General features: G+C 46.5%; 1 protein-coding gene across 2 annotated transcripts in view; it reads left to right on the top strand.

The window, feature by feature from the left end:
* Window positions 1-25,721, top strand: part of nlgn4xa (neuroligin 4 X-linked a) — a 270,911-nt gene that overhangs the window by 23,103 nt on the left and 222,087 nt on the right. For both annotated transcript variants that reach the window (XM_080197667.1, XM_080197666.1), the window contains exon 2: window positions 10,654-11,397. In XM_080197667.1, coding sequence (XP_080053793.1) covers window positions 10,938-11,397 — 460 coding nt within the window. In that variant the 5' untranslated portion in view covers window positions 10,654-10,937. The remainder of the gene's footprint in view (window positions 1-10,653; window positions 11,398-25,721) is intronic.

Raw genomic sequence — 25,721 nt, 5'->3', positions numbered from 1 at the left:
TCACTGTCTGTGTGGAGTTTGCACATCCTCCCCATGTCTGCGTGGGTTTCCTCCCACAGTCCAAAGACATGCTGGTTAGGTGCATTGGCCATGTTAAATTCTCTCTCAGTGTACCCGAACAGGTGCCAGAGTGTGACGACTAGGGGATTTTCACAGTAACTCCATTGCAATGTGAATGTGACTTGTGACACCAATAAAAAAACTTCAACTTTACCTCTTTCCTGCCTGTCTGCAACTTTCAATTAGAATCATAGAATCCCTACAGTGCAGAAAGAGGCCATTCGGCCCATCGAGCTGGCACCGACAACAATCCCAACCAGGCCCTATCCTCTAACCAGGCCCATGTACTTAACCTGAAAATCCCCCTGGCACTTAGCATGGCCAATCCACCTAACCCACACATCTGTGGACTGCAGGAGGAAGGCGGAGCACCCAGGGGAAACCCACACAGATACAGGGAGAACTCCACACAGTCACCCAAGGCCGGAATTGAACCCAGGCCCCTGGCGCTGTGAGGCAGCAGCGCGAACCACTGTGCCACTGTTCCACCTCCCCAGTTCTTTTCCTGTTCCTTTCCTTCTTTCTCTTCCTTTATCCACTTCTTCTGTTATTTCTCCTCTTTCTTTCTTGAATAAGAATGTGGGAGACAGGAACTGGCTAGATCTTCTACCCCAGCTTCGCTGTCTGCATTATCCACACACCTCTTGATTCTCTTAGTGACTAAAAATAATCTGTCCATCTCTTGTCTGGACGGTATTCACTGGCTGAGCTTCTGCAGCTCTCTAAATGGAGAATTCTAAAGATACACAACATCCTGATGGAAGAAATGTCTCTTCACCTCAATCCCAAATGTAGCCAACCCCTTATGTAGATAATGTAACCAACTCAAGAGACATCCTCCCAGCATCCACCTTGGCAAATCCCTTAACAATATTGGGTGGGATTATTTGCTTCCCCCTTCCCCATCCACGCATATTTCCTGGGGGCTGCCATTGGACATTAGCAGGATCTACCAGCCTCGCCAAAGTCTATGAACTGTTGTGTGCCCTGCACGCTCCAGGGATTACACCATCGGGGAGGGGTCACCATCGGTGGGACTGGAAGATGCTGCCAGCGGGAAGGACCAAAAGGTTTCGGCCATTACACTTTTCAAGGTGATCGCCTCTCATTCCTTTAACCTTGAGGGAGTAAAAGCTTCATGCACTCCATCCCCCAACATGGGATAATCCGTCATCCCAGGAACCAGGCCTCGCAAACCATCACACAGTTTCTTTCTTTCTTCCTTCCCCCTCTCTCTCTCTTCCTTCCCTCTGGCTGACGTCATACCCGACTGTGGAACCAGCGCACCCTCTGTCAATTAGAAAGCACTGCCAAACTGCTGGAACTCTTCATGGAGAACATTAAAAGATCAGAAATAGGAAGAGGACAAGGCCATTCGCCCCACCCCGGAGACTGCTCCTTCATTCAGTGAGATCATGGCTGATCCGATTGTGGCCTCAACTCGAGTTTCCCTCCTGTTCCACATGATAAGATATTGGAGCAGAATTAGGCCACTCGGCCCATTGAGCCTGCCCCACCATTCAATCATGGCCGATATGATTCTCATTCCCATTCTTCTGCCTTCTTTCCTGTAAACCTTGATTCCCTTATTGATCAAGAACCTATCTATCTCTGTCTTAAAGAAACTCAACGACCTGGCCTCCACTGCCCTCTGTGGCAATGAGTTCCACAGATTCACCGCTCTCTGGCTGAAGAAATCCCTCCTCATCTCTGTTTTAAAGGAGCGTCCCTTCACTCTGTGGTTGTGCCCTCGAGTTCCACTCTCTCCCACTAGGGGAAACATCCTCTCCATATCCACTCTATCTTGGTCTCACAGTATTCGGCAAGTTTCAATTAGGTCCCCCCTCATTCTAAACTCCATTGAGTGTAGACCCAGAACCCTCAACCACACCTCATATGACAAACCTGGGATTCCTGAGATCGTTCTTGTAAACCTCCTCTGAACCCCCTCCAAAGCCAGCACATCCTTCCTTATTCTTTACCCTGATATAGTTCAAGAATTTACCTATGTATATCAAGTAAAGTTTTCTAAAGTTTATTTTCTTGGTCACAAGTAAGGCTAACATTAACACCGCAGTGAAGTTGCTGTGAAATTCCCCTAGTTGCCACACTCCACACCGCCTGTTCAGATTAATGCACGTCTTTCAGATTGTGGGAGGAAACCGGAGCGCCCAGAGGAAACCCACGCAGACATGGGGAGAACATGCAAACTCCACATAGGCAGTGACCCAAGCTGTGAATCGAATTCAGTCCTGGCGCTGTCAGGCAGCAGTGCTCACCACCGTGCCACCCAGTGACGCAGATTCACCGACTCAACCCCTGGGGTAGAAAATTCTAAAGATTCACCAGGCTCTGAGAGAAGAAGTTCCGCCCCATTGCCATCTTAAACAGGCAAATGTTTATTCTGAGACTCTGGCTACCAGTTCTGTCCTGTCAAGCACACACTTAACCCCACCACAACACAGACACTTCCCTACCCTCAGAATCTTGCAGGTGTCACAGTGCGATCACATCTCATTCTTCTAAACCATAGGACAGAGTGAGGAGGCACACGGCACAGGGACTGAAAGCTGGAACTGCACAGAAACATGGTTGTAAATTGTGGTAACTAGGCAGGTAGGTATAAATAGACAGATAGATTGATCCAAAGAAGGCAAACATGAATAAAATCACTGTCATAAGGATAGATTGTTAGATATACGGAGAGCAGGAGACAGGCAGAAGAGCAAAGAGATGGGCATGCATAATCGCTGGATTTAGAAGCAAAATGGATCACTAAGACGATGCAGAATGGAGATGAATATTTTACCCTGAAGGCCGATTAGCGCGATAAGGACCAGTGAATAGTCATTGTCGCAACTCCAAATTGCCTCCCTGATGGCCTGCCATTCTTAGCTTCCAATGTGGTTGGCCCAATCAGAGGGAAGGAGACTTAGGGGGTGCCTCGCCATGAGGGGGAGGAGCCACCATTAGGTGAGCACCAATTAAAGGTTGGGATGGCTGAGGGCCATTGGCCATGTCCGTTGTCGGGTAAACCCTTTGGGGGGAGATCACTGGAGCTGCGGGTGCTGCTTTCTCTGACCCATGACCCCGTCTTTCGGCCATAAGGTTACCTGCTTTAGTGACCCCCGCCCCCTCTTCCCCATCCCCCCTAGGCTTCCCCAGGACGATTGCCTCTAGGAAGTTGGTGGCCTGAACACGCTGAAGGCAGAATGCCTGTGACCCAGTAACATGGCCCTTAATTATCCATGGGGAGAGAACAGAGCCAGGTTTGTGAGTCTGGATGACCCTTTGTCTGGTTGAAGGGTCAACCAGACCTGAAACGTTGGGTCTACTCTTTTTCCACAGATGCTCTCAGACCTGTTGTGATTTTCCAGCACTTTCTGTTCCTTGTTTCAGATTCCTGCACCCACAATATTCTGCCTTGATTTTATTTATCCATGTTGCTCCATGGAGTGGACAAGCTATCTACGCCGCAGACTGCCCCATGCCCAGTGCTGAGAAACCTTAGGGACAGGAAAAGCGAGCCAGCCCAATGCCCACTATTATATGCCCGCACCCACAACCCCTGCCATGCCAACCTGCCACATGTCCCTGTTCCAGCCACCCAGCGACTGGTACAATCCAGCCCCTTATTCAAAATTGAGCTTTGTGGATATTTTAGGGAAAGTTCAAGTGGAGAGATGAGGACGCTGAGTGACTGGGCTGCTTCTGTGTTGTGTTTGGAACTTTTCCACAGTCCGAGAAGGCCTTGCACGCGGTCACTGGGCAGAATCAAACTCATTGACACAGGTGGATGTCGGTGTTCCTGTGTGGTTAATGGACTCTGCTCCATTAAGAGAGGAGAAGAGGATGATCTTATCGAGGTCCATAACATAATTAGGAGCATAGATCAGCTAGATAGTCAACATCCTTTCCCAAAGGTAGGGGAGTCTAAAACTAGAGGGCATAGATTTAAGGTGAGAGGGGGGAGATACAAAAGGGTTCAGGGGGGCAATTTTTCCACACAGAGAGTGGTGAGTGTCTGGAACAAGCTGCCAGAGGTAGTAGTAGAGGCAGGTACAATTTTGCCTTTTAAAAAGCATTTAGACAGTTACATGGATACAATGGGTACTGAGGGATATGGGCCTAATGTGGGCAATTGGGATTAGCTTAATGACGAAGCAAAAAAAGGTGGCATGGACAAGTTGGGCCGAAGGGCCTCTATGACTAAGATGAGCTATGATTTTTGGGGTTTTTAATAATATATAATCTTTTGTTAAATATTGCGATGACCAGGTGAGGAAGGAGCAAACTGCCTCCTTCGATTCAACTTTCTCAGTTGGTCACAAGAAAGGTTGAAGTTTTTGGCCATGGACAGAGTGGATAAGGAGAGTTTAAAATGTATTTATTTGCGTCACAAGTAGGCGTACATTAACACTGCAATGAAGTTACTGTGAAAATCCCCTAGTCACCACACTGAGGGAGAATTTAGCATGGCCACTTCCACAACCTGCACATCTTTTGGGCTGTGGGAGGAAACCGGAACACCCGGAGGAAACCCATGCAGACACGAGTAAAACGTGCAGACCCCACATAGACAGTGACCCAAGCCAAGAATTGAATTGGGGTGCCTGGCGCTGTGAGGCACCAGGACTAACCCCTGTGCCACCATGCCAACCAAGCAACTGTTCCCCTTAGTTGAAGGGTCAGTCACAAGGGAACATAGGTTCAAGGTGTGGGCTGGAGGTTTAGAGGGGATGTGAGGAAAAACTCACAGAGGGTGGTGAGGGTCTGGAATGCGCTGCCCGGGAGGGTGGTGGAGGCAGGATGCCACACATCCTTTAAAAAGGATCTGGATGAGTACTTGGCATGCCATAACATTCAGGGCTATGGGCCAGGCACTGGTAGATGGGATTAGATGGGAGTTTAGATGTTTCTCGCGTGTCAGTGCAGACTCGATGGGCTGAAGGGCCTCTTCTACATTGTATGATTCTATGAGGAGAGACTGAGGGATTTGGGGTTGTTTTCGCTAGAAAGAAGGCGGCTAAGAGGGGACCTTATTGAAACATATAAGATGATTAGAGGTTTAGATAGGGTGGATAGTGATAGCCTTTTTCCTTGGATGGAGAAAGCTAGCACGAGGGGGCATGGCTTTAAATTAAGGGGGGGTAGTTATAGGATGGATGTCAGGGGTAGGTTCTTTATCCAGAGGGTGGTGAGGGATTGGAATGCCCTGCCTGCTGCAGTTGCAGATGCGCTTAGTTTGGGGGCGTTTAAGAGATCCGTGGATAGGTTTATGGACGAAAAGGGATTGGTTTAGGTTAGAGGGTCATTGTTTTTTAACTGGTCGGCGCAACATCGTGGGCCGAAGGGCCTGTTCTGCGCTGTAGTGTTCTATGTTCTATGTTCTATGATTCCAAGAAATCAGAAGGTACTTAACTAAGCAGCGAACAATAAGGTGCAAACAAATAAAGCTTTCATAAGTTAAAGAAAGGGTAAATTTATTAACCACTGACCAAATAACAACACTTGGAACTTCCTGGCCATTTACACTGATGGAATCCACCAGTCCCATGACGGCACAATCCCACCCCTTCCCCCGCCCGCGGATTTCATGGTAGTGAGGGGCACATTCAATGGCAAAGCCCGCTGACAATGGCATGACCAGAAGATCCTCCCACCTGCCAATGGCAGGCTGTCCCTAGTCACCGCGAAATCCCACCCAAGCGTCACGCACACGGGGATCAGAAATAAGGGAAGTTTTTGAGACAGTGCAGAATGTAGTATTACAGTCATAGCTAGGGTGTATAGAAAAGGTCAACTTAATGTGAGGTAAGTCCATTCAAAAGCCTGAGAGCAGTGGGAAAGAAGCTGTTCTTGAGTCGGTTGGTACGTGGCTTCAGACTTTTGTATCTTTTCCCAGAAGGAAAAAGGTGGAAGAGGGAATGTTTGGGGTGGGTGGGACCCTTGATTATGCTGGCTGCTTTGCCGAGGCAGTGGGAAATGTAGACAGAGTCAATGGATGGGAGTGATGGCTTGAGTTCATTCATGACCTTTTGTAGTTTCTTGCATTCTTGGTCAGAGCAGGAGCCATACCAAGCTGTGATACAACCAGAAAGAATTGGAACCAGAAAGTTAGAGCCCAAAAAGAAAATTTTTAAAAAGTCCAAAAGTTAAAACAATATAGCTAAGTGCTCTTCAATTACCCTGGAGGCATAGATTTTTAAACATTATGGCTTGGCGGGTTTTGTGGATGCGCAGTAAGAAGTCTCACAGGTTAAAGTCCAACAGGTTTATTTGGTAGCATAAGCTTTCGGAGCGCTGCTCCTTCCTCAGATGCAGTCAGATGAAGAAAATGCTGCAATTGTTACAAGATCTCAGTTTGCTGGTAGATTTGGAGTGAGGTTGCCTCCAAGCTGGTGAACACTTGTTCCAAAGAGAACAAGGTACAGAATGCTCCATTTTAGCATGGATCCTCTGCTGAAAATATTATTGTTCCTTGTGTCACTTGCAATCTCCCCACAGTAGCTGTAGGCGGCTTGCAATACTTCACCCATTGTGTGTTCCCAAGGGCTTTTGGGCGGCTCTGTATTCTTCAGCCATTGTTTTAATATCTAGTCCTTTGTATTTTAATGTATCTTCCCCAGACAGTAACAGGTTTTGACGGGTCTGAAGGTTTGTTCATTTTGCGTCTTCACCTTGGAAAGTGGCCTTGCATTTTTAAGCAGTTTTTTCTGTCTCATTTAAGCTTTCAAAATTTCCACTCAATTGAAATTGAACAGCCAGATTTTCTAAAGTAAAGGGACATAGTTTTTTGGCGATATAGATGACTATCTGCTCTATCGGCACAACTGTCTCCTTCCACCTTGTACCATTGCCCAAATCTCCTGGAGCTTCAGCTTGCCTGCTACTGAAACTCCCACCCCTGTCTTTGCTATTTCTAGACTTCAATGATCTATAAGACCATTAGAAATAGGTACAGATATTGGCCACTCGAATCCCCTCGCTATCAAGGCCAACATACCATTTTGCCTCCTTTACTGCCTGCGACAACTGCATGCTTACTTTCAGAGACCGGTGTGCAATGACAGCCAGGCTTCGTTGTAGATTCCCCTGTCTTATTTTATAGCCATTCAGATAATAATCCGTTACCAAAGTGGATAGCATCTTATTTATCCACATCCACACCGTACATTTGCCCACTCACTCAGCCTGTTCAAATCACAATTAAACATTCCCCTCACAGCTCGTCCTCCCACCCGCTATTGCGTTACCTACAAATGTGGAGATATTGCGTTTGGCCCCCTCACCTAAATCATTAATATATTTTGTGAATAGCTGGGGTCCCAGCGCTGATTCCTGTGGTACCCCACTAGCCACCATCTGCCATTTGGAAAAAGACCCATTTATTCCTGCTTTTTGTTTCATGTCTGCCCATTGGTTTTCGATCCATCTCAATACATCGCCCCCAATTCTACGTGCTTTAATTTTACACACTAATCTCTGATGTGGGACTTTGTTGAAAGCCTTCTGAAAGTCCAAATAAACCTCATTCACTGGCTGCCCCTCATCAATCCTTCTCGTTCTGTCCTCAAAGAACTCCAGTAGATTTGTCAAGTATGACTCTCCCTTTTTTGTAAATCCACGCCGACTTTGTCCCATTCTATCACTTTTTTCCAAGTTCTCAGCTATAAAATCTTTTTTATTGGACTCTAGAATTTTCCCCACCACTGGGGAAAAAGAGACACTTTGTCAAAGCTTCTCATCTTCCACTCATCAGAACAATTTATCAGCTACCCAACCAGTCTGGATCTGCGAATCTTAAAACACAACTGCCGGAGTTTTACCGCCCCACCCACCACGGGAATCAGAGTGGGCGAAGGGTGGACCACGGAAAGGTCCATTGACCTTGGGGGGAGTTTTACGATTTCAGGATGAGCGAGGCTGTAAAATCCTGCCCAATGTCTAACATCAGACGTGCTTTCACGATTGGGCAAACAGTCCTCAGTGTGCTGTGAACTACGCTGCCCATCAATTTAAGATTTGTCAATTGGGCTTACAGCATGGAAAGGGTCCTGTTCTTTGCAGACAGAAAGAACAGATGCACACGTTGCACTTATTTCAGCTATACAAAATAAGTGACAGCCATTTGCTGATTCATTCCTTAGGGCAGTGCCGTGAGCAGTCAGTCAAACTGCCTAGTTTAAATTTGAAACAATGCTTGGCAGTTAACTGTCAGTCCCCATCACTGGTGCATTTTCCATGGCAATGCCTCTACCAATTAGAATCCACTTACCAATTAATTAGCTCTCTCCTCAAACATAAATGTGTTTTTTTCCTAGGCATTGCGCTGTTGCGAATTAAAAACTTTGACAAATGTCTCTTTTTTCACAAATTTAAAAATGTTAAACTTTTAAATTAACATAAGTTAAACCTGTGTGGCACAGTGGTTAGTACTGCTGCCTCACAGCGCCAGGGACCCAGCTTTGATTCTGGCCTTGGGTCACTATCTGTGTGGAGTTTGCACATTCTCTCCGTGTCTGCATGGGTTTCCTCCGGGTGCTCCAGTATCCTCCCTCACTCCAAAGTTTTTGAAAGTTTATTAGTATCACAGGTAGGCTTACATCAACATTGCAGTGAAGTTACTGTGAAAAACCCCTAGTCGCCACACTGCGGCACCTGTTCGGGTACACTGAGACAGAACTTTGCATGGCTAATGCACCTAACCAGCACGTCTTTCAGTCTGTGGGAGGAAACCAGAGCAACTGGAGGAAAACCACGCAGACACAGGGAGAACAGACAATGACTAAAGCTGGAATCAAATGCAGATCCCAGGCGCTGTGAGACAGCAGTGCTAATCAGTGTGCTACTGTGCTGCCCTATATACAGGTTAGGTGGATTGGCCATGCTAAATTGCCCCCTTAGTGCCCAAGATGTGTAGGTTAGATGGATTGGTCATGGGAAATTACGGGGATAGGGCAGGGGAGAGGGTCTGGGTAAGATACTCTGTCAGAGAGTTGGTGCAGGCTTGATGGGCTGAATGGCCTCCTCTGCACTGCAGGGATTCTAAAATGGTGTAGAACCTTGGTTAGACCGCATTTAGGATATCTTGCACACGATGAACAGGATCTAGAGGCACGGGAGAAAACGCAAAAAGGATTTCCCAAAAATCGTAAGGTTATAAGTATGAAGAAAGATTGAACATCAATGGCTTACATTTATACAAGGCATTCAACGTTATAATTACTTTAATTATCACTAACTAAATTGGGCCAATCTCATTTCTTGAGAAAAAAGAGACTGAGAATTGACCTGATAGAGGTTTGTAAAATGATAAAGAGGGTTACAAAACTAGACAGAGGGAAGACATTTCCACATGTGGGAGATTTCAGAAACCAAGCAGTATGAAGATAGGATAGTTACAGATACATCTACCAAGGATACAGGAGAAATGTCCTCACCCAGTGAGTTGTTCCAGTGTGTGCAACTGGGTTCTGTGCCGAGATGAATAGCATAGTTTTTTAAAATTGTTTTACAGGATGTGGGTGTCGCTGGCTGGACCAGCATTTATTGCCCATCCCTAATAGCCCTTGAGAAGGTGGCAGTGAGCTGCCTTCTTGAATCGCTGCAGTCCTCTCTGGTGGAGGTACACCCACCGTGCTGTTAGGGAGGGAGTTCCAGAATTTTAGCTCAAAGATGTGTTGAAGGGGAAGCCAAGTAAAATTATGAGGGAGGGCGGATTCGAAAGATTTGCTGCTTGTTGAGGGGAAGTAAACAAAGGAATCCCTACAGTGCAGAAGGTGGCCATTCGGCCCACTTAATCTGCATCGACTGTCTAAAAGAGCACCTTATCCAGGCCCGGCACCATCCCCCCCTTCACCCTCATCTTACCCAGGCCCACACAGCAACCTTCCCCCTCAACTGCTCCCCCCCACAACTCCTACCACCCCCCCCCCACCCCCCCCACCCCCCAACTCCCCCTGCCATCCCCACAATACTATGCATTTAGCATGGCTAATCCACTAAACCTACATATCTTTGGACACAAAGGGATAATTTAGCATGGCTAATCCACCTAACCTGTACATCTGTGGAAACTAAGGAGGCAATTTAGTATGGCCAAGCCCACAACCTACGTACCTTTGGATATTTGGGGGACAATTTAACATGGCTAATCCACCTAACCCGCACATCTTTGGACACTAAAGGGCAATTTGCCATGGCCAATCCATGCAACCTACACATCTTGGGACACTAAGGGGCAATTTAGGATGGCCAATCCAACTAACTGGCACATCTTTTGGCTGTGAGAGGAAACCGGAGCACCCAGAGGAAACCCACGTAGAAACTCCATACAGTCAGTCAGCCGGGGCAAGGGCGGGGGGGGCTTAAAAACCGTTTGGGCCAAGGGACTTGTTTCTGTGCTGTAGATTCTGCGCCCTTCAATGTAATTATTGAGGGAAGCAATTCAGAAATTAGTCCAATGTTGCTCAGTTGATCCTGTTCATCACATTCAGTACTCTCACATATATGTGTCTTGGAAAGATTCTATCTTATTGACTGCACAGTATTTTCCTCTGGAATGATCATCTTCCTCTTCCTGCTCTTCAGGTTGGTCTAATCCTCCCCGTTCACCTTGGCAGAAAGACCTCATCGTTCCAGAAGAGCCCCTAGTCTTCATTTCCGTCCAAGTGGAAGAGGTACTCCCGATCGCACGATGGTAATCACGGACTCAGATGGATAATACCAGGGATAAAGCAATTGATTGGTTGTCCTCGGTGGTAAATGGATCCCTCTGGATCTAAATCCAGTTGCAACAGGTAAAGATTGGCACTGAAACCCCAGCTGCTTTTCTCGCTCCTGGCAGGTTGCATGCCAGTTTCGGATCATCGACAATGTCCAACTCCAATGGAATACCGTGGCTCTGTTTTGCCCTTGCCTCCACCGTGAATATAAACGTCCTGCTCTGGATAACGAGCCTTGCCGCGCGAATTGGCCTCCTCACCTGCCAGGAAAACTACCCCATCGTCACCACCAACTACGGGAAGCTCCGAGGGGTCCGAACACCTCTTCCCAATGAGATCCTGGGACCCGTGGACCAATACCTTGGAATACCGTACGCCTCGGCTCCGACTGGCGAGAGGCGCTTCCAGCATCCGGAGTCCCCGTCCTCCTGGACCGGCGTCAGGAATGCCACCCACTTCGCCCCCGTCTGCCCGCAAAATATCCACGGGATTTTGCCCGATGTCATGCTACCTGTTTGGTTTACCTCCAACTTGGATATCGTGGCCACTTACATTCAAGATCAAAGCGAAGACTGCCTTTATCTGAATGTCTATGTCCCGACTGAGGATGGTAAGTTGCCACGATTTAAAAAAAAACCTCCCAGGAAAACGGGAAGCAAAGGGAGGGGAAGAGAAGTCAATGTTGATTGTTTGATTAATTATCCTTTCCCCAGCAATGCTGATGGCCTACACCAGGAGATATTCCTTCAAACTAAGGCAGTCCTCGTGGGTTACTCCCCACGTTAGAAAACCTCAGCACACATTCCCCGGCGAGCGGTAAAATTTGGAATTGGAAGGGTTTTTAGAAGGAGAGAAATGATAAGCTAATCCAAGCAGCCTGTGCACTGGCTTAATGAGCAAACCAATATGGTCACAAAGCACAGCTTTTCTAATCAGCACAATTAATTGTAATGGAGAGGCAGTCAGCCCCACTTGTATAAATTGTCTGATTTTATTTGTTCTGACTCCGAGCTGCTGTTCTTCACACTCCATCCCTTCTGGGGCTCCTTCTGCAGACATCTAACTTTATGAGGTGTGCAGTTGATCATGGGGTGACTTTTATTCGCAGCATCAATAGCTCTGTAACCTCGATAGCCAGTATACGGACACGCTCCCATTTAACTGACCACAGCCGTGGTCATCTACCTTGAGCAGATCATAAACTCAAAGCCCCAGAGAGATCAGCCAATCCACTCAGCTCAATTTTCACTACAATATAATGGAGGCATGGCTGTCTCACAGCGCCCGGGTTCGATTCCAGCCTCGGGGCCACTGTCTGTGTGGAGTTTGTACGTTCTCCCCATGTCTGCATGGGTTTCCTGCCTCGCTCCGGGTTAGGTGGGATGATGTGGAGATGCCAGCGTTGGAGTGGGGTAAACACAGTAAGAAGTCTCACAACACCAGGTTAAAGTCCAGCAGGTTTATTTGGTAGCGAAAGCCACTAGCTTTCGGAGCTCTGACTGCCCCTTCATCAGGTGAGCTCAACTGATGAACTCCCACTCACCTGACAAAGGGGCAGTCAGCGTTCCGAAAGCTAGTGGTTTTTGCCACAAAATAAACCTGTTGGACTTTAACCTGGTGCTGTGAGACTTCTTACTGTTATTAAGTGGAATGACCATGCTAAATTGTCCCTGATTGGGATTAGCAGATTGAATACTTGAGTTTATGGGAATAGGGCCTGGGTGGGATTGTTAGTGCAGACTTGATGGGCTGAATGGCCTCCTTCTGCACTGTCGGGATTCTATGATTCAGAACTTTGTCTGCCCAAATACCAGAAATGACCGTCCAGCGTCATAGAGTCATAGAACGCAATGGGGCCTCACTTGCCCCAAAGACCAGAAAATCCCACCCGAAGTCAAGGGACCTTTGCATGGTCTGTGTCCCACCCGCTGTGATATCCGTGGTGGGCGGCACAGAAAATTTCTGGCCAAAGAGTCGTATGGCGCAGAAAAGGCCCTTCAGCCCATCGAGACTGCGCCGACAATAACAACCACTAAGTCATGCTAATCCCATTTTCCAGCACTTATTCCTATATCATAGAATTCCTACAGCACAGAGAGAGGCCATTCAGTCCATTGAGTCTGCACCGACCACAATCCCACCCAGGCTCTAACCCCATATCACTACATATTTACCCACTAATCCCTATTATCTATGCATCTCAGATCACGAAGGGCAATTTTAGCATGGTCAATCAACCTAACCCACACATCTTTGGACTGTGGGAGGAAACCGGAGCACCCGTAGGAAACCCATGCAGACACGGGGAGAATGTGCAAACTCCACACAGACAGTGACCCAAGCCGGGAATCGAACTCAGGTCCCTGGAGCTGTGAAGCAGCAGTGCTAACCACTGTGCTACCATGCTGCCCAATGTTGAACGTTGTGATGTTTCAAGCTCTCATCCAAATATTTGTTAAAGGTTGTAAGCTTTCCGGCCTTCACTACCTCCCCAGGCCGTGCATTCCAGATACTCACCACCCTCTGAGTGAAAAATGTTTTTCTCAAATCTCCTCTGAATCTCCTTCAATTTTGATTTGATCTGATTTATTATTGTTACATGTATTAACATACAGTGAAAAGTATTGTTCCTTGTGCGCTATACTGACAATGCATACCGTTCATAGAGAAGGAAAGGAGAGACTGCAGAACGCAGTGTTACAGTCATAGATAGGGTGCAGAGAAAGATCAACTTAATGCAAGGTAGGTCCATTCAAAAGCTGACAGCAGCAAGGAAGAAGCTGTCCTTGAGTTGGTTGGTATGTGACCTTTTTCCCGACAGAAGAAAGTGGAAGAGAGAATGTCCAGGGTGCGTGGCAGCTTTGCCGAGGCAGCGGGAAGTGTAGACAGAGTCAATGAATGGGAGGTTGGTTTGCGTGATGGATTGGGCTCCATTCATGACTTTTTGAGTTTCTTGCGGTCTTGGGCAGAGCAGGAGCCCATACCAAGCTGCGATACAACCAGAAAGAATGCTTTCTATGGTGCATCTGTAAGAGTTGGTGAGAGTCGTAGCTGACGTGCCAAATTTCCTTAGTCTTCTGAGAAAGTAGAAGCGTTGGTAACTGTGTCCCCTCATGATTGACCCCTCAACCAAGAAGAACAGTCAAGGGGTCAACGGACCTTTAAATGGTCCATTAAATTGTCCCACCCGCAATGATTCTCATGGCAAGTGGGGCTGGAAAATCTACTCCCACTCTAGGTGCTGTGGATCGGAAATAAAAACAGAAAAGTGCTGGAAAACCCATGGGGTGTATCAGTGTCGAGTTAACCTTTCAAGTCAGAAATGACTCTTCTTCGAAACAATGTTCCTCCTCTACCTTTTCACCAGGTTAGTCCCGCACTCCCAATCTCATTGCCTCCCGGAGCAGGCTTCTGCTTCAATGGCCTTCTCTGGCAACTCACACCACAAATCTGGACATTTGTCTCCTTCCTGCTGTTTTCCTCATTCAAAGGTGTTCGAGAACTTTCAAAACTGGCCTGCGTCCATTTTGTCAACCCTCTTCATTATCTGCTTCATTTTATTCTCAGTTATAACAGCATGGGCGTCATGGTGGCGCAATGGTTAGCACTGCTACCTCACAACGGCAGGGAGCCAGGTTCGATTCCTAGCTTGGGTCACTGTCTGTGCGGAGACTGCACATTCTCCCCGTGTCTGCATGGGTTTCCTCTGGATGCTCTGGTTTCCACCCACACTCCAAAGATGTGTGGGTTAGGTTGATTGGCCATGCTAAATTGACTCTAGTATCCTGGGATGTGTAGGTTAGGGGAATTAGCAGGGTAAATATGTGGGATAGTAGGGATAGGACCAGGAAGGAATTATTGTCGGTGCAGACTTGATGGGCTGAATGGCCTCCTTCCACACTGTAGGGATTCTATGGTCATCTATGATGTACAAAAACACAAGCAATAGAAGCAGCAGTCGGCCATTCAGCCCATTGAGCCTTGTTCTGTCAGTCAATAAGAATGTAATTGATCTGATTGTGGCCTTAACTCCACTTTTCTCACAGCTCCTGCCCCCAAAATTATAGAATCCCGACAACGCAGAATGAGGCCATTTGGTCCATCAAGTCTGCACCGACTGCCTGATAGAATTTCCTACCCAGGCCCTATCCCCATAACTCCATTGCTAATTCCCCTAACCGATACATCTTGGGACACCAAGGGACAACTTAACATGGCCAATCTACCTAACCTGCACAGCTTTAGATTGCGGGAGGAAACCGGAGCACCTGGAGGAAACCCATGCAGACATGGGGAGAATGTGCAAACTCCACAGTGACAGTGACCCGAGGCCGGAATTGAGCTCGGGTCCCTGGCGCTGTGAGGCAGCGTTGCTAACCAATTTATATTAAAGATTTGTATTAACTTTATACTCACGATTGGCCAAACCCTGGGGGAAGTCAGGCAGAAGCTTCTTTAACCCAAATACATTTGTTTCTAAAAAGACATAAAAATTAATTTCAAGCAAGCGAAGAAAAATTAATAACTGCCACCTTTACTCAATGTTTCTGGAGTCTAGAATAGAAACACAATTAATAACCACAGCTTGCTTAATAACCTCCTGAACGTCAGTGCAGTGACCTGATTGAATCTTTGCTAGCTGCTGGGGGTGGGGTGGTGCGAAGGCATTTGCAGTTTGCTTTCATCATAACTGTAACAGTGTCTGAAACAATAGCCACTGCTTTTTATTGAGAATGTAGCTCACTGTAATTTGTCTGATGACAATTGGAAGGCTGTGTTAGTTGATTTGTCATATTTATTACAGACCATTTCTGGTCTGCTCTTATATTCCTGCCTTCCTTTTCCCTTATTTCATTAGTGTCACAAGTAGGCTTACATTAACACTGCAATGAAGTTACTGTGAAAATCCCCCAGTCGCCACACTCCGGCGCCTGTTCGGGTACACTGAGGGAGAATTTAGCATGGCCAATGCGCCCTAACCAGCGCATCTTTGGACTGTGGGAGGAAATTGGAGCACCTGGAGGAAACCCACGCAGACACGGGGACAACATGCGGACTCCACACAGACAGCGACCTAAACTGGGATTTGAACCCACTCACTGGCGCTGTGAGGCAGCAGTGCTAACCACTGTGTCGCCCAATATGTCCGATGGCAATCGGTAAGCGTGGGAAAGTTTCCTGATCATCCGTGTGGTGTATTGGAGCCACTACCATCACCATCCATTGCTCCAAACTACCAGATGCATGTAATAGCTGGATGGTTCCATTGCCGGATTGGATCAGATATGCGCAGCACAGGATTTGAGTTTGGTTTCAGCTATGGTTGATTTCCTACCTTTCCTTCCCATGGTGGAGGATGTGGCGCAGAATCCCTACAGAACAGAAGGAGGCTATTTAGCCCATCGAGTCTGCCCCGACAACAATCCCACCCAGGTCCTAATCTCAGAACATCACACATTTACCCTGCTAATCCCCCTGAAACTAGTGGCAATTTAGCATGGCCAATCAACCAAAACAGCACATCTTTGGACTGTGGGAGGAAACCGGAGCACCCGGAGGAAACCCACGCAGATACGGGGAGAATGTGCAAACTCTGCACAGATAGTCACCCAAGGCTGAGATGGAATCTGGGCATTCCCTGGCACTGTGAGACAGTCGTGCTAACCACTGTGTCACCATGCCGCCATGTTCATCAACTGGGATGTTTGATTGAGTTTGGGGTGGGGGAGGAGGTGTTGCTGAAAACACAAAATGGCTGCCACAGCCGATGGAGTTTTAGATGGCCAATGATTTTCTCCCCTTGTGTATACCCTCTGTCTCTGATGCGCACTTGCCGTGCCAGTGATCCTGGGCAAGCTACATCCAGGCCTCAAAAGTCAATGCCAAAACTCCTAAGTGAAGCCTTCAGTGTGTCCTTGTAGTGCTTGCCTTTGATCTTCATAAGAGCACATCCCAGAGTCAAGCTCTCCATAGAGGATTTGCTTTGATAAGCGAGTGTCAGGCATTCAATCGTAGAATCTCTACAGTGCAGAAGGAGGCCATTCGGCCCATTGAGTCTGCATCAATAACAATCCCACTCAGGCCCTATCCCCCATCACTCCACATATTTACCCCGCTAACCCTTCTAACATACGCATCCCAGGACACAAGGGGCAATGCATCTAACCAGCATATCTTTGGACTGTGGGAACAAACCGGAGCACCCGGAGGAAATCCATGCAGACATGGGCAGAATATGCAAACTCCACACAGACAAGAGCCCAAGTCGGGAATCGAACCCGGCTCCCTGACGCTGTCAGGCAGCAGCGCTATTGTACCACCGTTCCACCCATTCTGGCTACATCACCAGTGATGACTGCCTCTCTATGGTGTTGATGCTTAGGATGCCAGCTGGGCTGAGCGCCTAATTGTCTGATGTTTTGATCTGTCACCTGATTTTCAGAATCTTCCAGTCAAGGGGTTAGCACCGCTGCCTCTGGGTGCTCTGGTTTCCTCCCACACTCCAAAGATGCGTGGGTCAGGTGGATTGGCCGTGTTAAATTGCCCCTTAGTATGGGGGGATTAGCACGGTAAATGCGTAGAGTTATGGAGATATTGCCTGGGTGGGATTGTGGTCAGTACAAACCCGATGGGCTGAATGGCCTCCTTCCACACTGTAGGATTCTGTGATGTTCTATGATAGTCAAAGCTCAAAGACTATCGGCATTCGTCTGGGGTAAGGCAACATTCCAGCAGTTTCAGTGAAAGCTGAATGGGCAACACCCTCAGCTCCAAGTCAAAAGGTTGTGGTCCCAGATACCACTCCAAAGGCTTGAATTGTGGAGATGTGGTGGCGTGGTGCTTGTGCTACTAGCCTGGGTCAAGACAATGCTATGGGGACAATCCCACCATGGCAGTTGTTAGTATTTAAATTTAATTAATAAATCTGGTGATTAAGAAGTTACTATTGAATGTGGTAAAAAGCCATCTGGTTCTCTAAGGGAGGAAATCTGCCCTTCTTACTGAGTTTTGCCTATGTGTAACTCTAGACCCCACAGCAATACGATTAACTCTTAAATGCCCTCTGAAATCGTCTAAGCAATCTTCTAAGCAATCCTTAGGGGTGGCACAATGGCACAGTGATTGGCACACCCGGGTTTGATTCCCAGTTTGGGTTACTGTCTGTGTGGAGATTGCACATTCTTCCCGTGTCTGCGTGGGTTTCCTCCGGGTGCTCCGGTTTCCTCCCACAGTCCAAAAGGTGTGCTGGGTAGGTGCATTGGCCATGCTAAATTCCCTCCCAGTGTACCCAAACAGGCAGTGGAGTGTGGTGACTAAGGGATTTTCACAGTAACTTCATTGCAGTGTTAATGTAAGCCCACGTGCGACACTAATAAACAAAATAAGGAATAATATATTTTTTCCTCCTTTCAAGATTCACTAATCAATCACAGATATGTCCTAGTACAATGATAAGTCTCTGGTTACATATATTGACGCATATTTATATATATATATATATATGTATACAAGATATATATGCAACATGGGTCATTAATATTAAAAGCAGCAATGATATAATGCAGTGCTGGTTAGTGTGCACCCTGTAGGTGTGCTGGCTGGCCAGCATGTATTGCCCATCACTAGTTTCCCTTGAATTGACTGGTTTGCTTGGCCATTTCAGAGGGCAGTTGAGAGTCAACCACACTACTGTGGCTCTGGAGTCACATGTAGGCCAGACCTGGTAAGAACAGCAGATTTCCTTCCCTCGAGGGGCATTAGTGAACCAGATGGGTCTTCCCGACAATGGTTTCATTGTCATCAGTAGATTCTTAATTCCAGATTTATTTTCATTGAATTCAAGTTCAACCGTCTGCTGTGGCGGGATTCGAACCAAGGTCCCCAAAACATTGGCTGAGTTTCTGGATTAATAGTCTAGTGATAATATCACAAGGCCATCGCCTTCCCTGTTACACTGTACAGATGATAACACTGACGCCAGTAACTCCTCAGCCTTCATTAACATGATATGCACATTGCACCATGTAAACACACTGACAGCAAATTGAGGATGGGAGGAGGGGATAGAACTAGAACATAGAACACTACAGCACAAACAGGCCCTTCAGCCCACAAGTTGCACTGATCATATCCCTACCTACTAGGACTACCTATAACCCTCAATCCCATTAAATCCCATGTATTCATCCAGAAGTTTCTTAAAAGACCCCAACAAGTTCGCCTCCACCACCACTGACGGCAGCCGATTCCACTCACTCACCACCCTCTGAGTGAAAAACTTACCCTGACATCTCCTCTGTACCTACTTCCCAGCACCTTAAACCTGTGTCCTCTCGTAGCGACCATTTCAGCCCTGGGAAATAGCCTCCGAGAATCCACCAAATCTATACCTCTCAACATCTTATAAACCCTTATCAGTCACCGCTCATCCTTCGTCTCTCCAGGGAGAAAAGACCGAGCTCCCTCAACCTATCCTCATGAGCCATGCCACCCAATCCAGGCAACATCCTTGTAAATCTCCTCTGCACCCTTTCAATAGCTTCCACATCTTTCTTGTAATAAGGTGACCAGAACTGCGCACAGTACCCCAAGTTAGGTCAGACAAGGGTCTTATAAAGCTGCAGCCTTACCTCCCAACTCCTAAACTCAATCCCTCGATTAATGAAGGCTGGTACACCATATGCCTTCTGGGGTTGAGGGGGTGGCAGTGGTGGGGTAGGGCGAGATTTAACATTTGCAACCTGGTCAAACTGCACAAGATCTTTTCCATTCTGTAAAAGATTTTCTCCTGCCTGGGCAGATATTATTCAATATAAATAATTATTTCATGTAGGAGGTGTAATTGTATTCTCTTTTAACAGCAGTCACAAACAAAGGATTCCCGAGCAACAAAGGGGAATGATTGAACAACATTCAGTACTTGCTGACAATGAGAAGTGCTGGAGCCCTCGGGTGTCTCTGTGTGACACAACGTTTAAAAGAACAGAGGAAAAGATTGAATAGTTCAGAATTATATCTATTTTTTGTTGATGCTGATTGCTGCTTCTCACTACCATATAATTTCAATATCTACCATGCAGTGCAACTGTATCATAGAAGCATAGAAACGAGAAGCAGGAGTAGGCCATTTGGCCCTTCAAGCCTGCTCCGCCATTCGTTTTGATCATGGCTGATCGTCAAATTCAATATCCTGATTCCCCCCCTTCCTCCCATATCCCTTGATCCCTGAAGCCCCAAGAGCTTAATTTCTTCTTAAAATCACACAACATTTTGGCTTCAGTTACTTTCTGTGGGAGTGAATTCTACACATTCACCATCCTTTAGGTGAAGACATTTCTCCTCACTTCAGTTCTAAAAGATTTACCCCTTATTCTCAAAGTATGACCCCTAGTTCTGGGCACCACCCCCACCATTGGGAACACTCTTTCTGAATCTACCCTGTCTAAACCTGTCGGAACTTTATAAGTTTCTATGAGATCCCTTCTAAACTCCAGTGAATATAATCTTACCAACTTAGTCTCTCCTCATATGATAGACCTGTCATCCCAGGAATCAGCCTGGAAAACCATTGCTGTTCTCCCTCTACAGCAAGGACATCCTTCCTGAGATAAGGACACCAAAACTAGACACAAAACTCCAGGCATGGCCTCACCAATGCCTTATACAATTGCATTCATGATATTTCAGTGCCTCAAAAAACTCATAAGGTAGGGTGGGTTCATAGTTAAGTAGACAAAAAGATAAATTTGAAGTAAATGGAAAAGATCATGAAAATAAAAACCAGCCTTCCATCTGTTGACTCTGTCTTCACTTCTCGTTGCCTTGGCAAAGCAGCTAGCATTATTAAGGACACCATATGCCCTGGACATTCTCTCTTCCACCTTCTTCCATTGGGAAAAAGGTATAAAAGCCTGAGGCCACATACCAACCGACTCAAGAACAGCTTCTTCCCTGCTGCTACTAGACTTTTGAATGGACCTACCTCGCACTAAGTTGACCTTTCCCTACAGCCTAGCTAACACTACATTCTGCACTGTCTTCTTTCCTTCTCCACGAACCATCTGTTTTGTCTGTATAACGTGCAAAAAACGATACTTTTCACTGGATGCTAATACATGTGACGATAACAGATCAAATCAAATCATGTGCAATGTAAAACAGGTTACAGATTCATTGTGAGCCTGTTACAGACCCCTGTCCTAGGAATTCTATTCCACAAAAACTTGGTCACAACAAGCTTCCATGAGCAAGAAAATAAACAGAACTTCAACCGTGATTCCACCCTCTGTCCATAAGATAATTATGGATGACGAAGGGAGTCGTGCCAGCTTGTCTCATTCATCCAACATACAAACATATGTATTCAGAGCAGAAATAAGCCATTCAGCCCCTCAAACTGCTCTGCTGTTTGATAGCATTGATTACATTATAACAGCTGCAAAGCGATTTGGGACAAAAGGTCCAGAATAAATGTAGGTTTTCTCCTTCTTTCACTACACTCGCATTCAGGAGGAAGAGTAACTGTAACCATTTTGAATTTGAATGGTTTCAAGAAGGAGATTTCTAATAGAAAAAGGGATAACAGGATTTGGGGAACAGGCGGGGACTTAGAGTTGAGGTCAGGAAGAGATCAGCCATGAACTGATTGAATGACGGAGCAAGCTCGAGGGGCTGAATTTGACCACTTCTTAAGGGGATACGACGGCTGAGTGGTATTATCGCTGGACTATGAATCCAGAAACTCAGCTAATGTCCTGGGGACCTGGGTTCGAATCCCACCACGGCAGATGGTGGAATTTGAGTTCAGTAAAAAATACTTGGAATTAAGAATCTACTGATGACCATGAAACCATTGTCGAAAAAACCCACCCGGTTCACTAATGTCCTTTAGGGAAGGAAATGTGCCATCCTTATCTGGCCTATATGTGACTCCAGAGCCACAGCAATGTGGTTGATTCTCAACTACTCTCCAAAGGCAACTAGGGATGCTCAATAAATGCTGGCCAGCCAGCGCCACCCATGTCTCAGGCATGAATAATACTTCTGCTCCTAATTCCTACATTCCTCTGAAATTGAAATCCTATTGTTGATTAGCTAAGGATCATTAATCACAGAGCTGTCAACGGATTGATAGGAAAGTGGGTACGAAGAAATCACTTCATTTACAAAACAACTCTGCTCTGTAGCTAATACAACCTTACCATTCTGATTTCTCTGGTGTCAGTGATATTATAAATGACATCTCATGGCACTTTCCAGGAATCAGACATGTACAAGCAGATCAGGAAAAGTATGTGGATTGAATTGTTGGTCTGAACATTTCGGAGGTGGTGCAAACATTCAGTACGGTCTTAACTCCGGAACTGGGTGGCTTCCCCTTCCCCCAGAAGCTCTCATGCAAATTGTGTTGTATGCTATGTATTTTCAGCCTATCTACACAAGTTCCAGATGATGTTGGTTCACATTGCTACTAAATAAATGTGCAAATAGTGTTTCTCTAAGGTTTGAATTGTTGTTTGAAGTGTGTAATGTAATTAAGAAATAAGAAACACCAAGAGCAAGGAGAGTGTGACAACAATATGCTGAGTGAATTCGTTTCTAGAAATACTTAAGTCAAAGGATTGCCTTTCTATAAAGGTCCTTAATGCTGTTTCTCTGCGATTTCGATGGGTTTTTTTTTTGCAATACTTGATTGGGAATCTTCCCCTGAGGCAGGTTTTAATCACATAGCGTGACCACCTTCTGCTGGTTTTTAAATAGGATGGTGCAGGGTGGACTGAGCCTAGGATCGAGTGGAGATTGGTAAAAACCTTCCTACAAGCAATCTCTTAGCGACAAGGAGGGATCTTTCTTGGACATTACAAGACTGATAAAATGGGCGTGAGAGAGAGCCAACACCCAGTTTTTAATTTGTTACATTTATTCTGATGAGGCGTGAGATTCTCAAGCCTCTGGTACATGAACACAATATTACATCAGAATCGTGCCTACTTCTGGGCACAATGGAATTTAGACTGCTGTCTACATGCTGGTTTGAATTCAGAAGAGAAATTTGAAAAGCATACAGTACTTAATTTTCATAGGATCATAGAAACCCTACAGTGCCGAAGGAGGCCATTCAGCCCATCAAGTCTGTACTAACAACAATCCCACCCTATCCCCGCTAATCCCTTTAACCTATCACAGGAACTAAGGGTTAATTTAACATGTCCAATCAACCTAACCCGCACATCTTTGGACTGTGGGAGGAAACCGGAGCACCCGGAGGAAACCCACGCCGACACGAGGGGAATGTGCAAACTCCACACAGACAGTGACCCGAGCCAGGAATCAAACCCAGGTCCCTGGGCGCTGTGAGGCAGCAGTGCTCACCGCTCTGCCGCCATGCCACCTGGTGTTGCGGTACTGAACTTTAGAAATAGCTCCAAAGCCTCCAACATCCACTTCCCAGTGCCGCTACCCATGCCCGCATTCCATAAATCAGTACTCCCACAAACACTCAGTCACACACACTCACTTGCACGAACGCACGCACGCACACATACACTCACTCACACGCACACACACGTACGCACACACACACGCACACACTCACTCACTCACTCACACACACACACTCAATCACTCGCACACACACACACACACACACACACACACACAGGCACACACATATGCATACACGCACACACATACACATGTAATTGGCTCGAAAATGACTGTGGGATTTCAGTTCATATTTTTCCAACCAATTTTCATCCAAGGAACTCTCAGGGCAGTTGCTATGAACAGGAACTGTTATTTCATCTTCAGACAGCTTTTGTTTTTAACATTTATTTATCAGTGTCATTTGTAGGCTTACATTAACACTGCAATGAAGTTACTGTGAAAATTCCCTAGTCGCCACACTCCGGCGCCTGTTCGGGTACACTAAGTCAGTGGAAAATATGGCAGCTTCTTACACAAGGCCTACTCCTGCTTCTAGTTTCTACATTTCTATATTTCTATCTGCGTGGCACGGTGGCACAGTGGTTAGCACTGCTGCCTCACAGCGCCAGGGAGCTGGGTTCGCTTCCCGTCTAGGGCCACTGTCTCGCGGGGTCTGCATGTTCTCCCCGTGTCTGCATGGGTTTTCTCTGGGTGCTCCAGTTTCCTCCATGGTTAGATCCATTGGCCATGTTAAATTCTCCCTCAGTGTACCTGAACCGGTGCCTGAGTGTGGGGACTAGGGGATTTTCACAGTAACTTCATTACAGTGTTAATATAAGTCTACTTGTGACACTAATAAATAAACTTTGAAAAATGGTGAAGAATTTCTGCTGGTTTGACCTTTGGCCTTTGAAGAATATTGGCCACCACCTCTTCCTAGACGTTGGAATGGAACAGCTACTGCTTGGAGGCTTGATCTGCTTATGTAAGGAAGGATAGACTTGTGTTAGAGGGAGTGTAAGTAAGGTACACCAGACTGATTCCTGAAATATAGTGGGGCTGTCCTAGGTGGACCAGACCCCATATACCCTAGAATTTAGAAGAATGAGAGGTGATCTCATTAAAGCATAAGGGGTCTGATAGGGTAGATGTTGGATGAATGATTTCCTGGCTCGACAGTCTAATGAAATTAGAGTGTGTGGAATTCACTACCATCGAAAGTAGTTAAGGTCAAAACGTTTTCAAGAAGAAATTGGGTCTAGCTCTTGGGGCTAAAGGGGTCAAGCGATATGGGGAGAAGAGGGGGATCAGGATATTGAATTTGCTTATCAACCATGATCAAGATGAATGGTGGAGCAGACTCGAAGGGCCAAATGACCTACTCCTGCTTCTAGTTTCTAGGTTTCTAACTGGCGGCACGGTGGCACAGTGGTTAGCACTGCTGTCTCACAGGACCAGGATCCTGCATTCGATTCATGGCTTGGGTCACTGTCTGCGCGGAGTCTGCAGTTCTCTTCGTGTCTGCATGGGTTTCCTCCGGGTGCTCCAGTTTCTCCCCCTGTCCGAATGACTTTTTCTTTTATTTTGATTTGATTTATTATTGTCACATGTTTTAGTATACAGTGAAAAGTACTGTTTCTTGCGCACGCTTCAGACAAAGCATACTGTTCATAGAGAAGGAAAGGAGAGAGAGTGCAACATGTAGTGTTACAGTCATAGCTAGGGTGTAGAAGAAGATCAACTTAATGCGAGGTAGGTCCATTCAAAAGTCTGACAGCAGCAGGGAAGAAGCTGTTCTTGAGTCAGTTGGTACAGGCTTTTGTACCTTTTTCCCCAAAGGAAGAAGGTGGAAGAGAGAATGCCTGGGTGCATGGGTTCTTAATTATGCTGGCTGCTTTACCCAAGGCAGTGGAAAGCGTAGACAGAGGCAATGGATGGGAGGCTGGTTTGCGTGATGATTTGGGCTACATTCATAACCTTTTGTAGTTTCTTGCAATCTTGGGCAGAGTATCATAGAACCCTACAGTGCAGAAATAGGCCCTTCGGCCCATCGAGTCTGCACTGAACACAATCCCACCCAGGCCCTACCCCCATATCCCTACATATTATACTCACTAATCCCTCTAACCTACGCATCCCTATACACTAAGGGGCAATTTTAGCATGGTCAATCAACCTAACCTGTACATCTTTGGACTGTGGGAGGAAACCAGAGTACCCAGAGGAAACCCACGCAGACACGAGGAGAATGTGCAAACTCCACACAGACAGTGACCCGAGCTAGGAATCAAACTCAGGACCCTGGAGCTGTGAAGCAGCAGTGCTAACCACTATGCTACCGTGCTGCCTTTTAGGTTAGGAACCAAACAAAGCTGTGAAGCAACCAGAAAGAATGCTTTCGATGGTACATCTGTAAAAGTTGGTGAGAGTCGTAGCTGACATGCCAAATTTCCTTAGTCTTCTGAGATAGTAGAGGCATTGGTGGGCTTTCTTAACTATAGTGTCGGC

Source organism: Carcharhinus amblyrhynchos, chromosome 10, assembly GCF_965287045.1.
Source record: "Carcharhinus amblyrhynchos chromosome 10, sCarAmb.v2.hapA, whole genome shotgun sequence".
Lineage (NCBI taxonomy): Eukaryota > Metazoa > Chordata > Chondrichthyes > Carcharhiniformes > Carcharhinidae > Carcharhinus > Carcharhinus amblyrhynchos.
The sequence above is the reverse complement of the archived record's forward strand: the minus strand, read 5'-3'. Positions and strand labels throughout refer to the sequence as shown.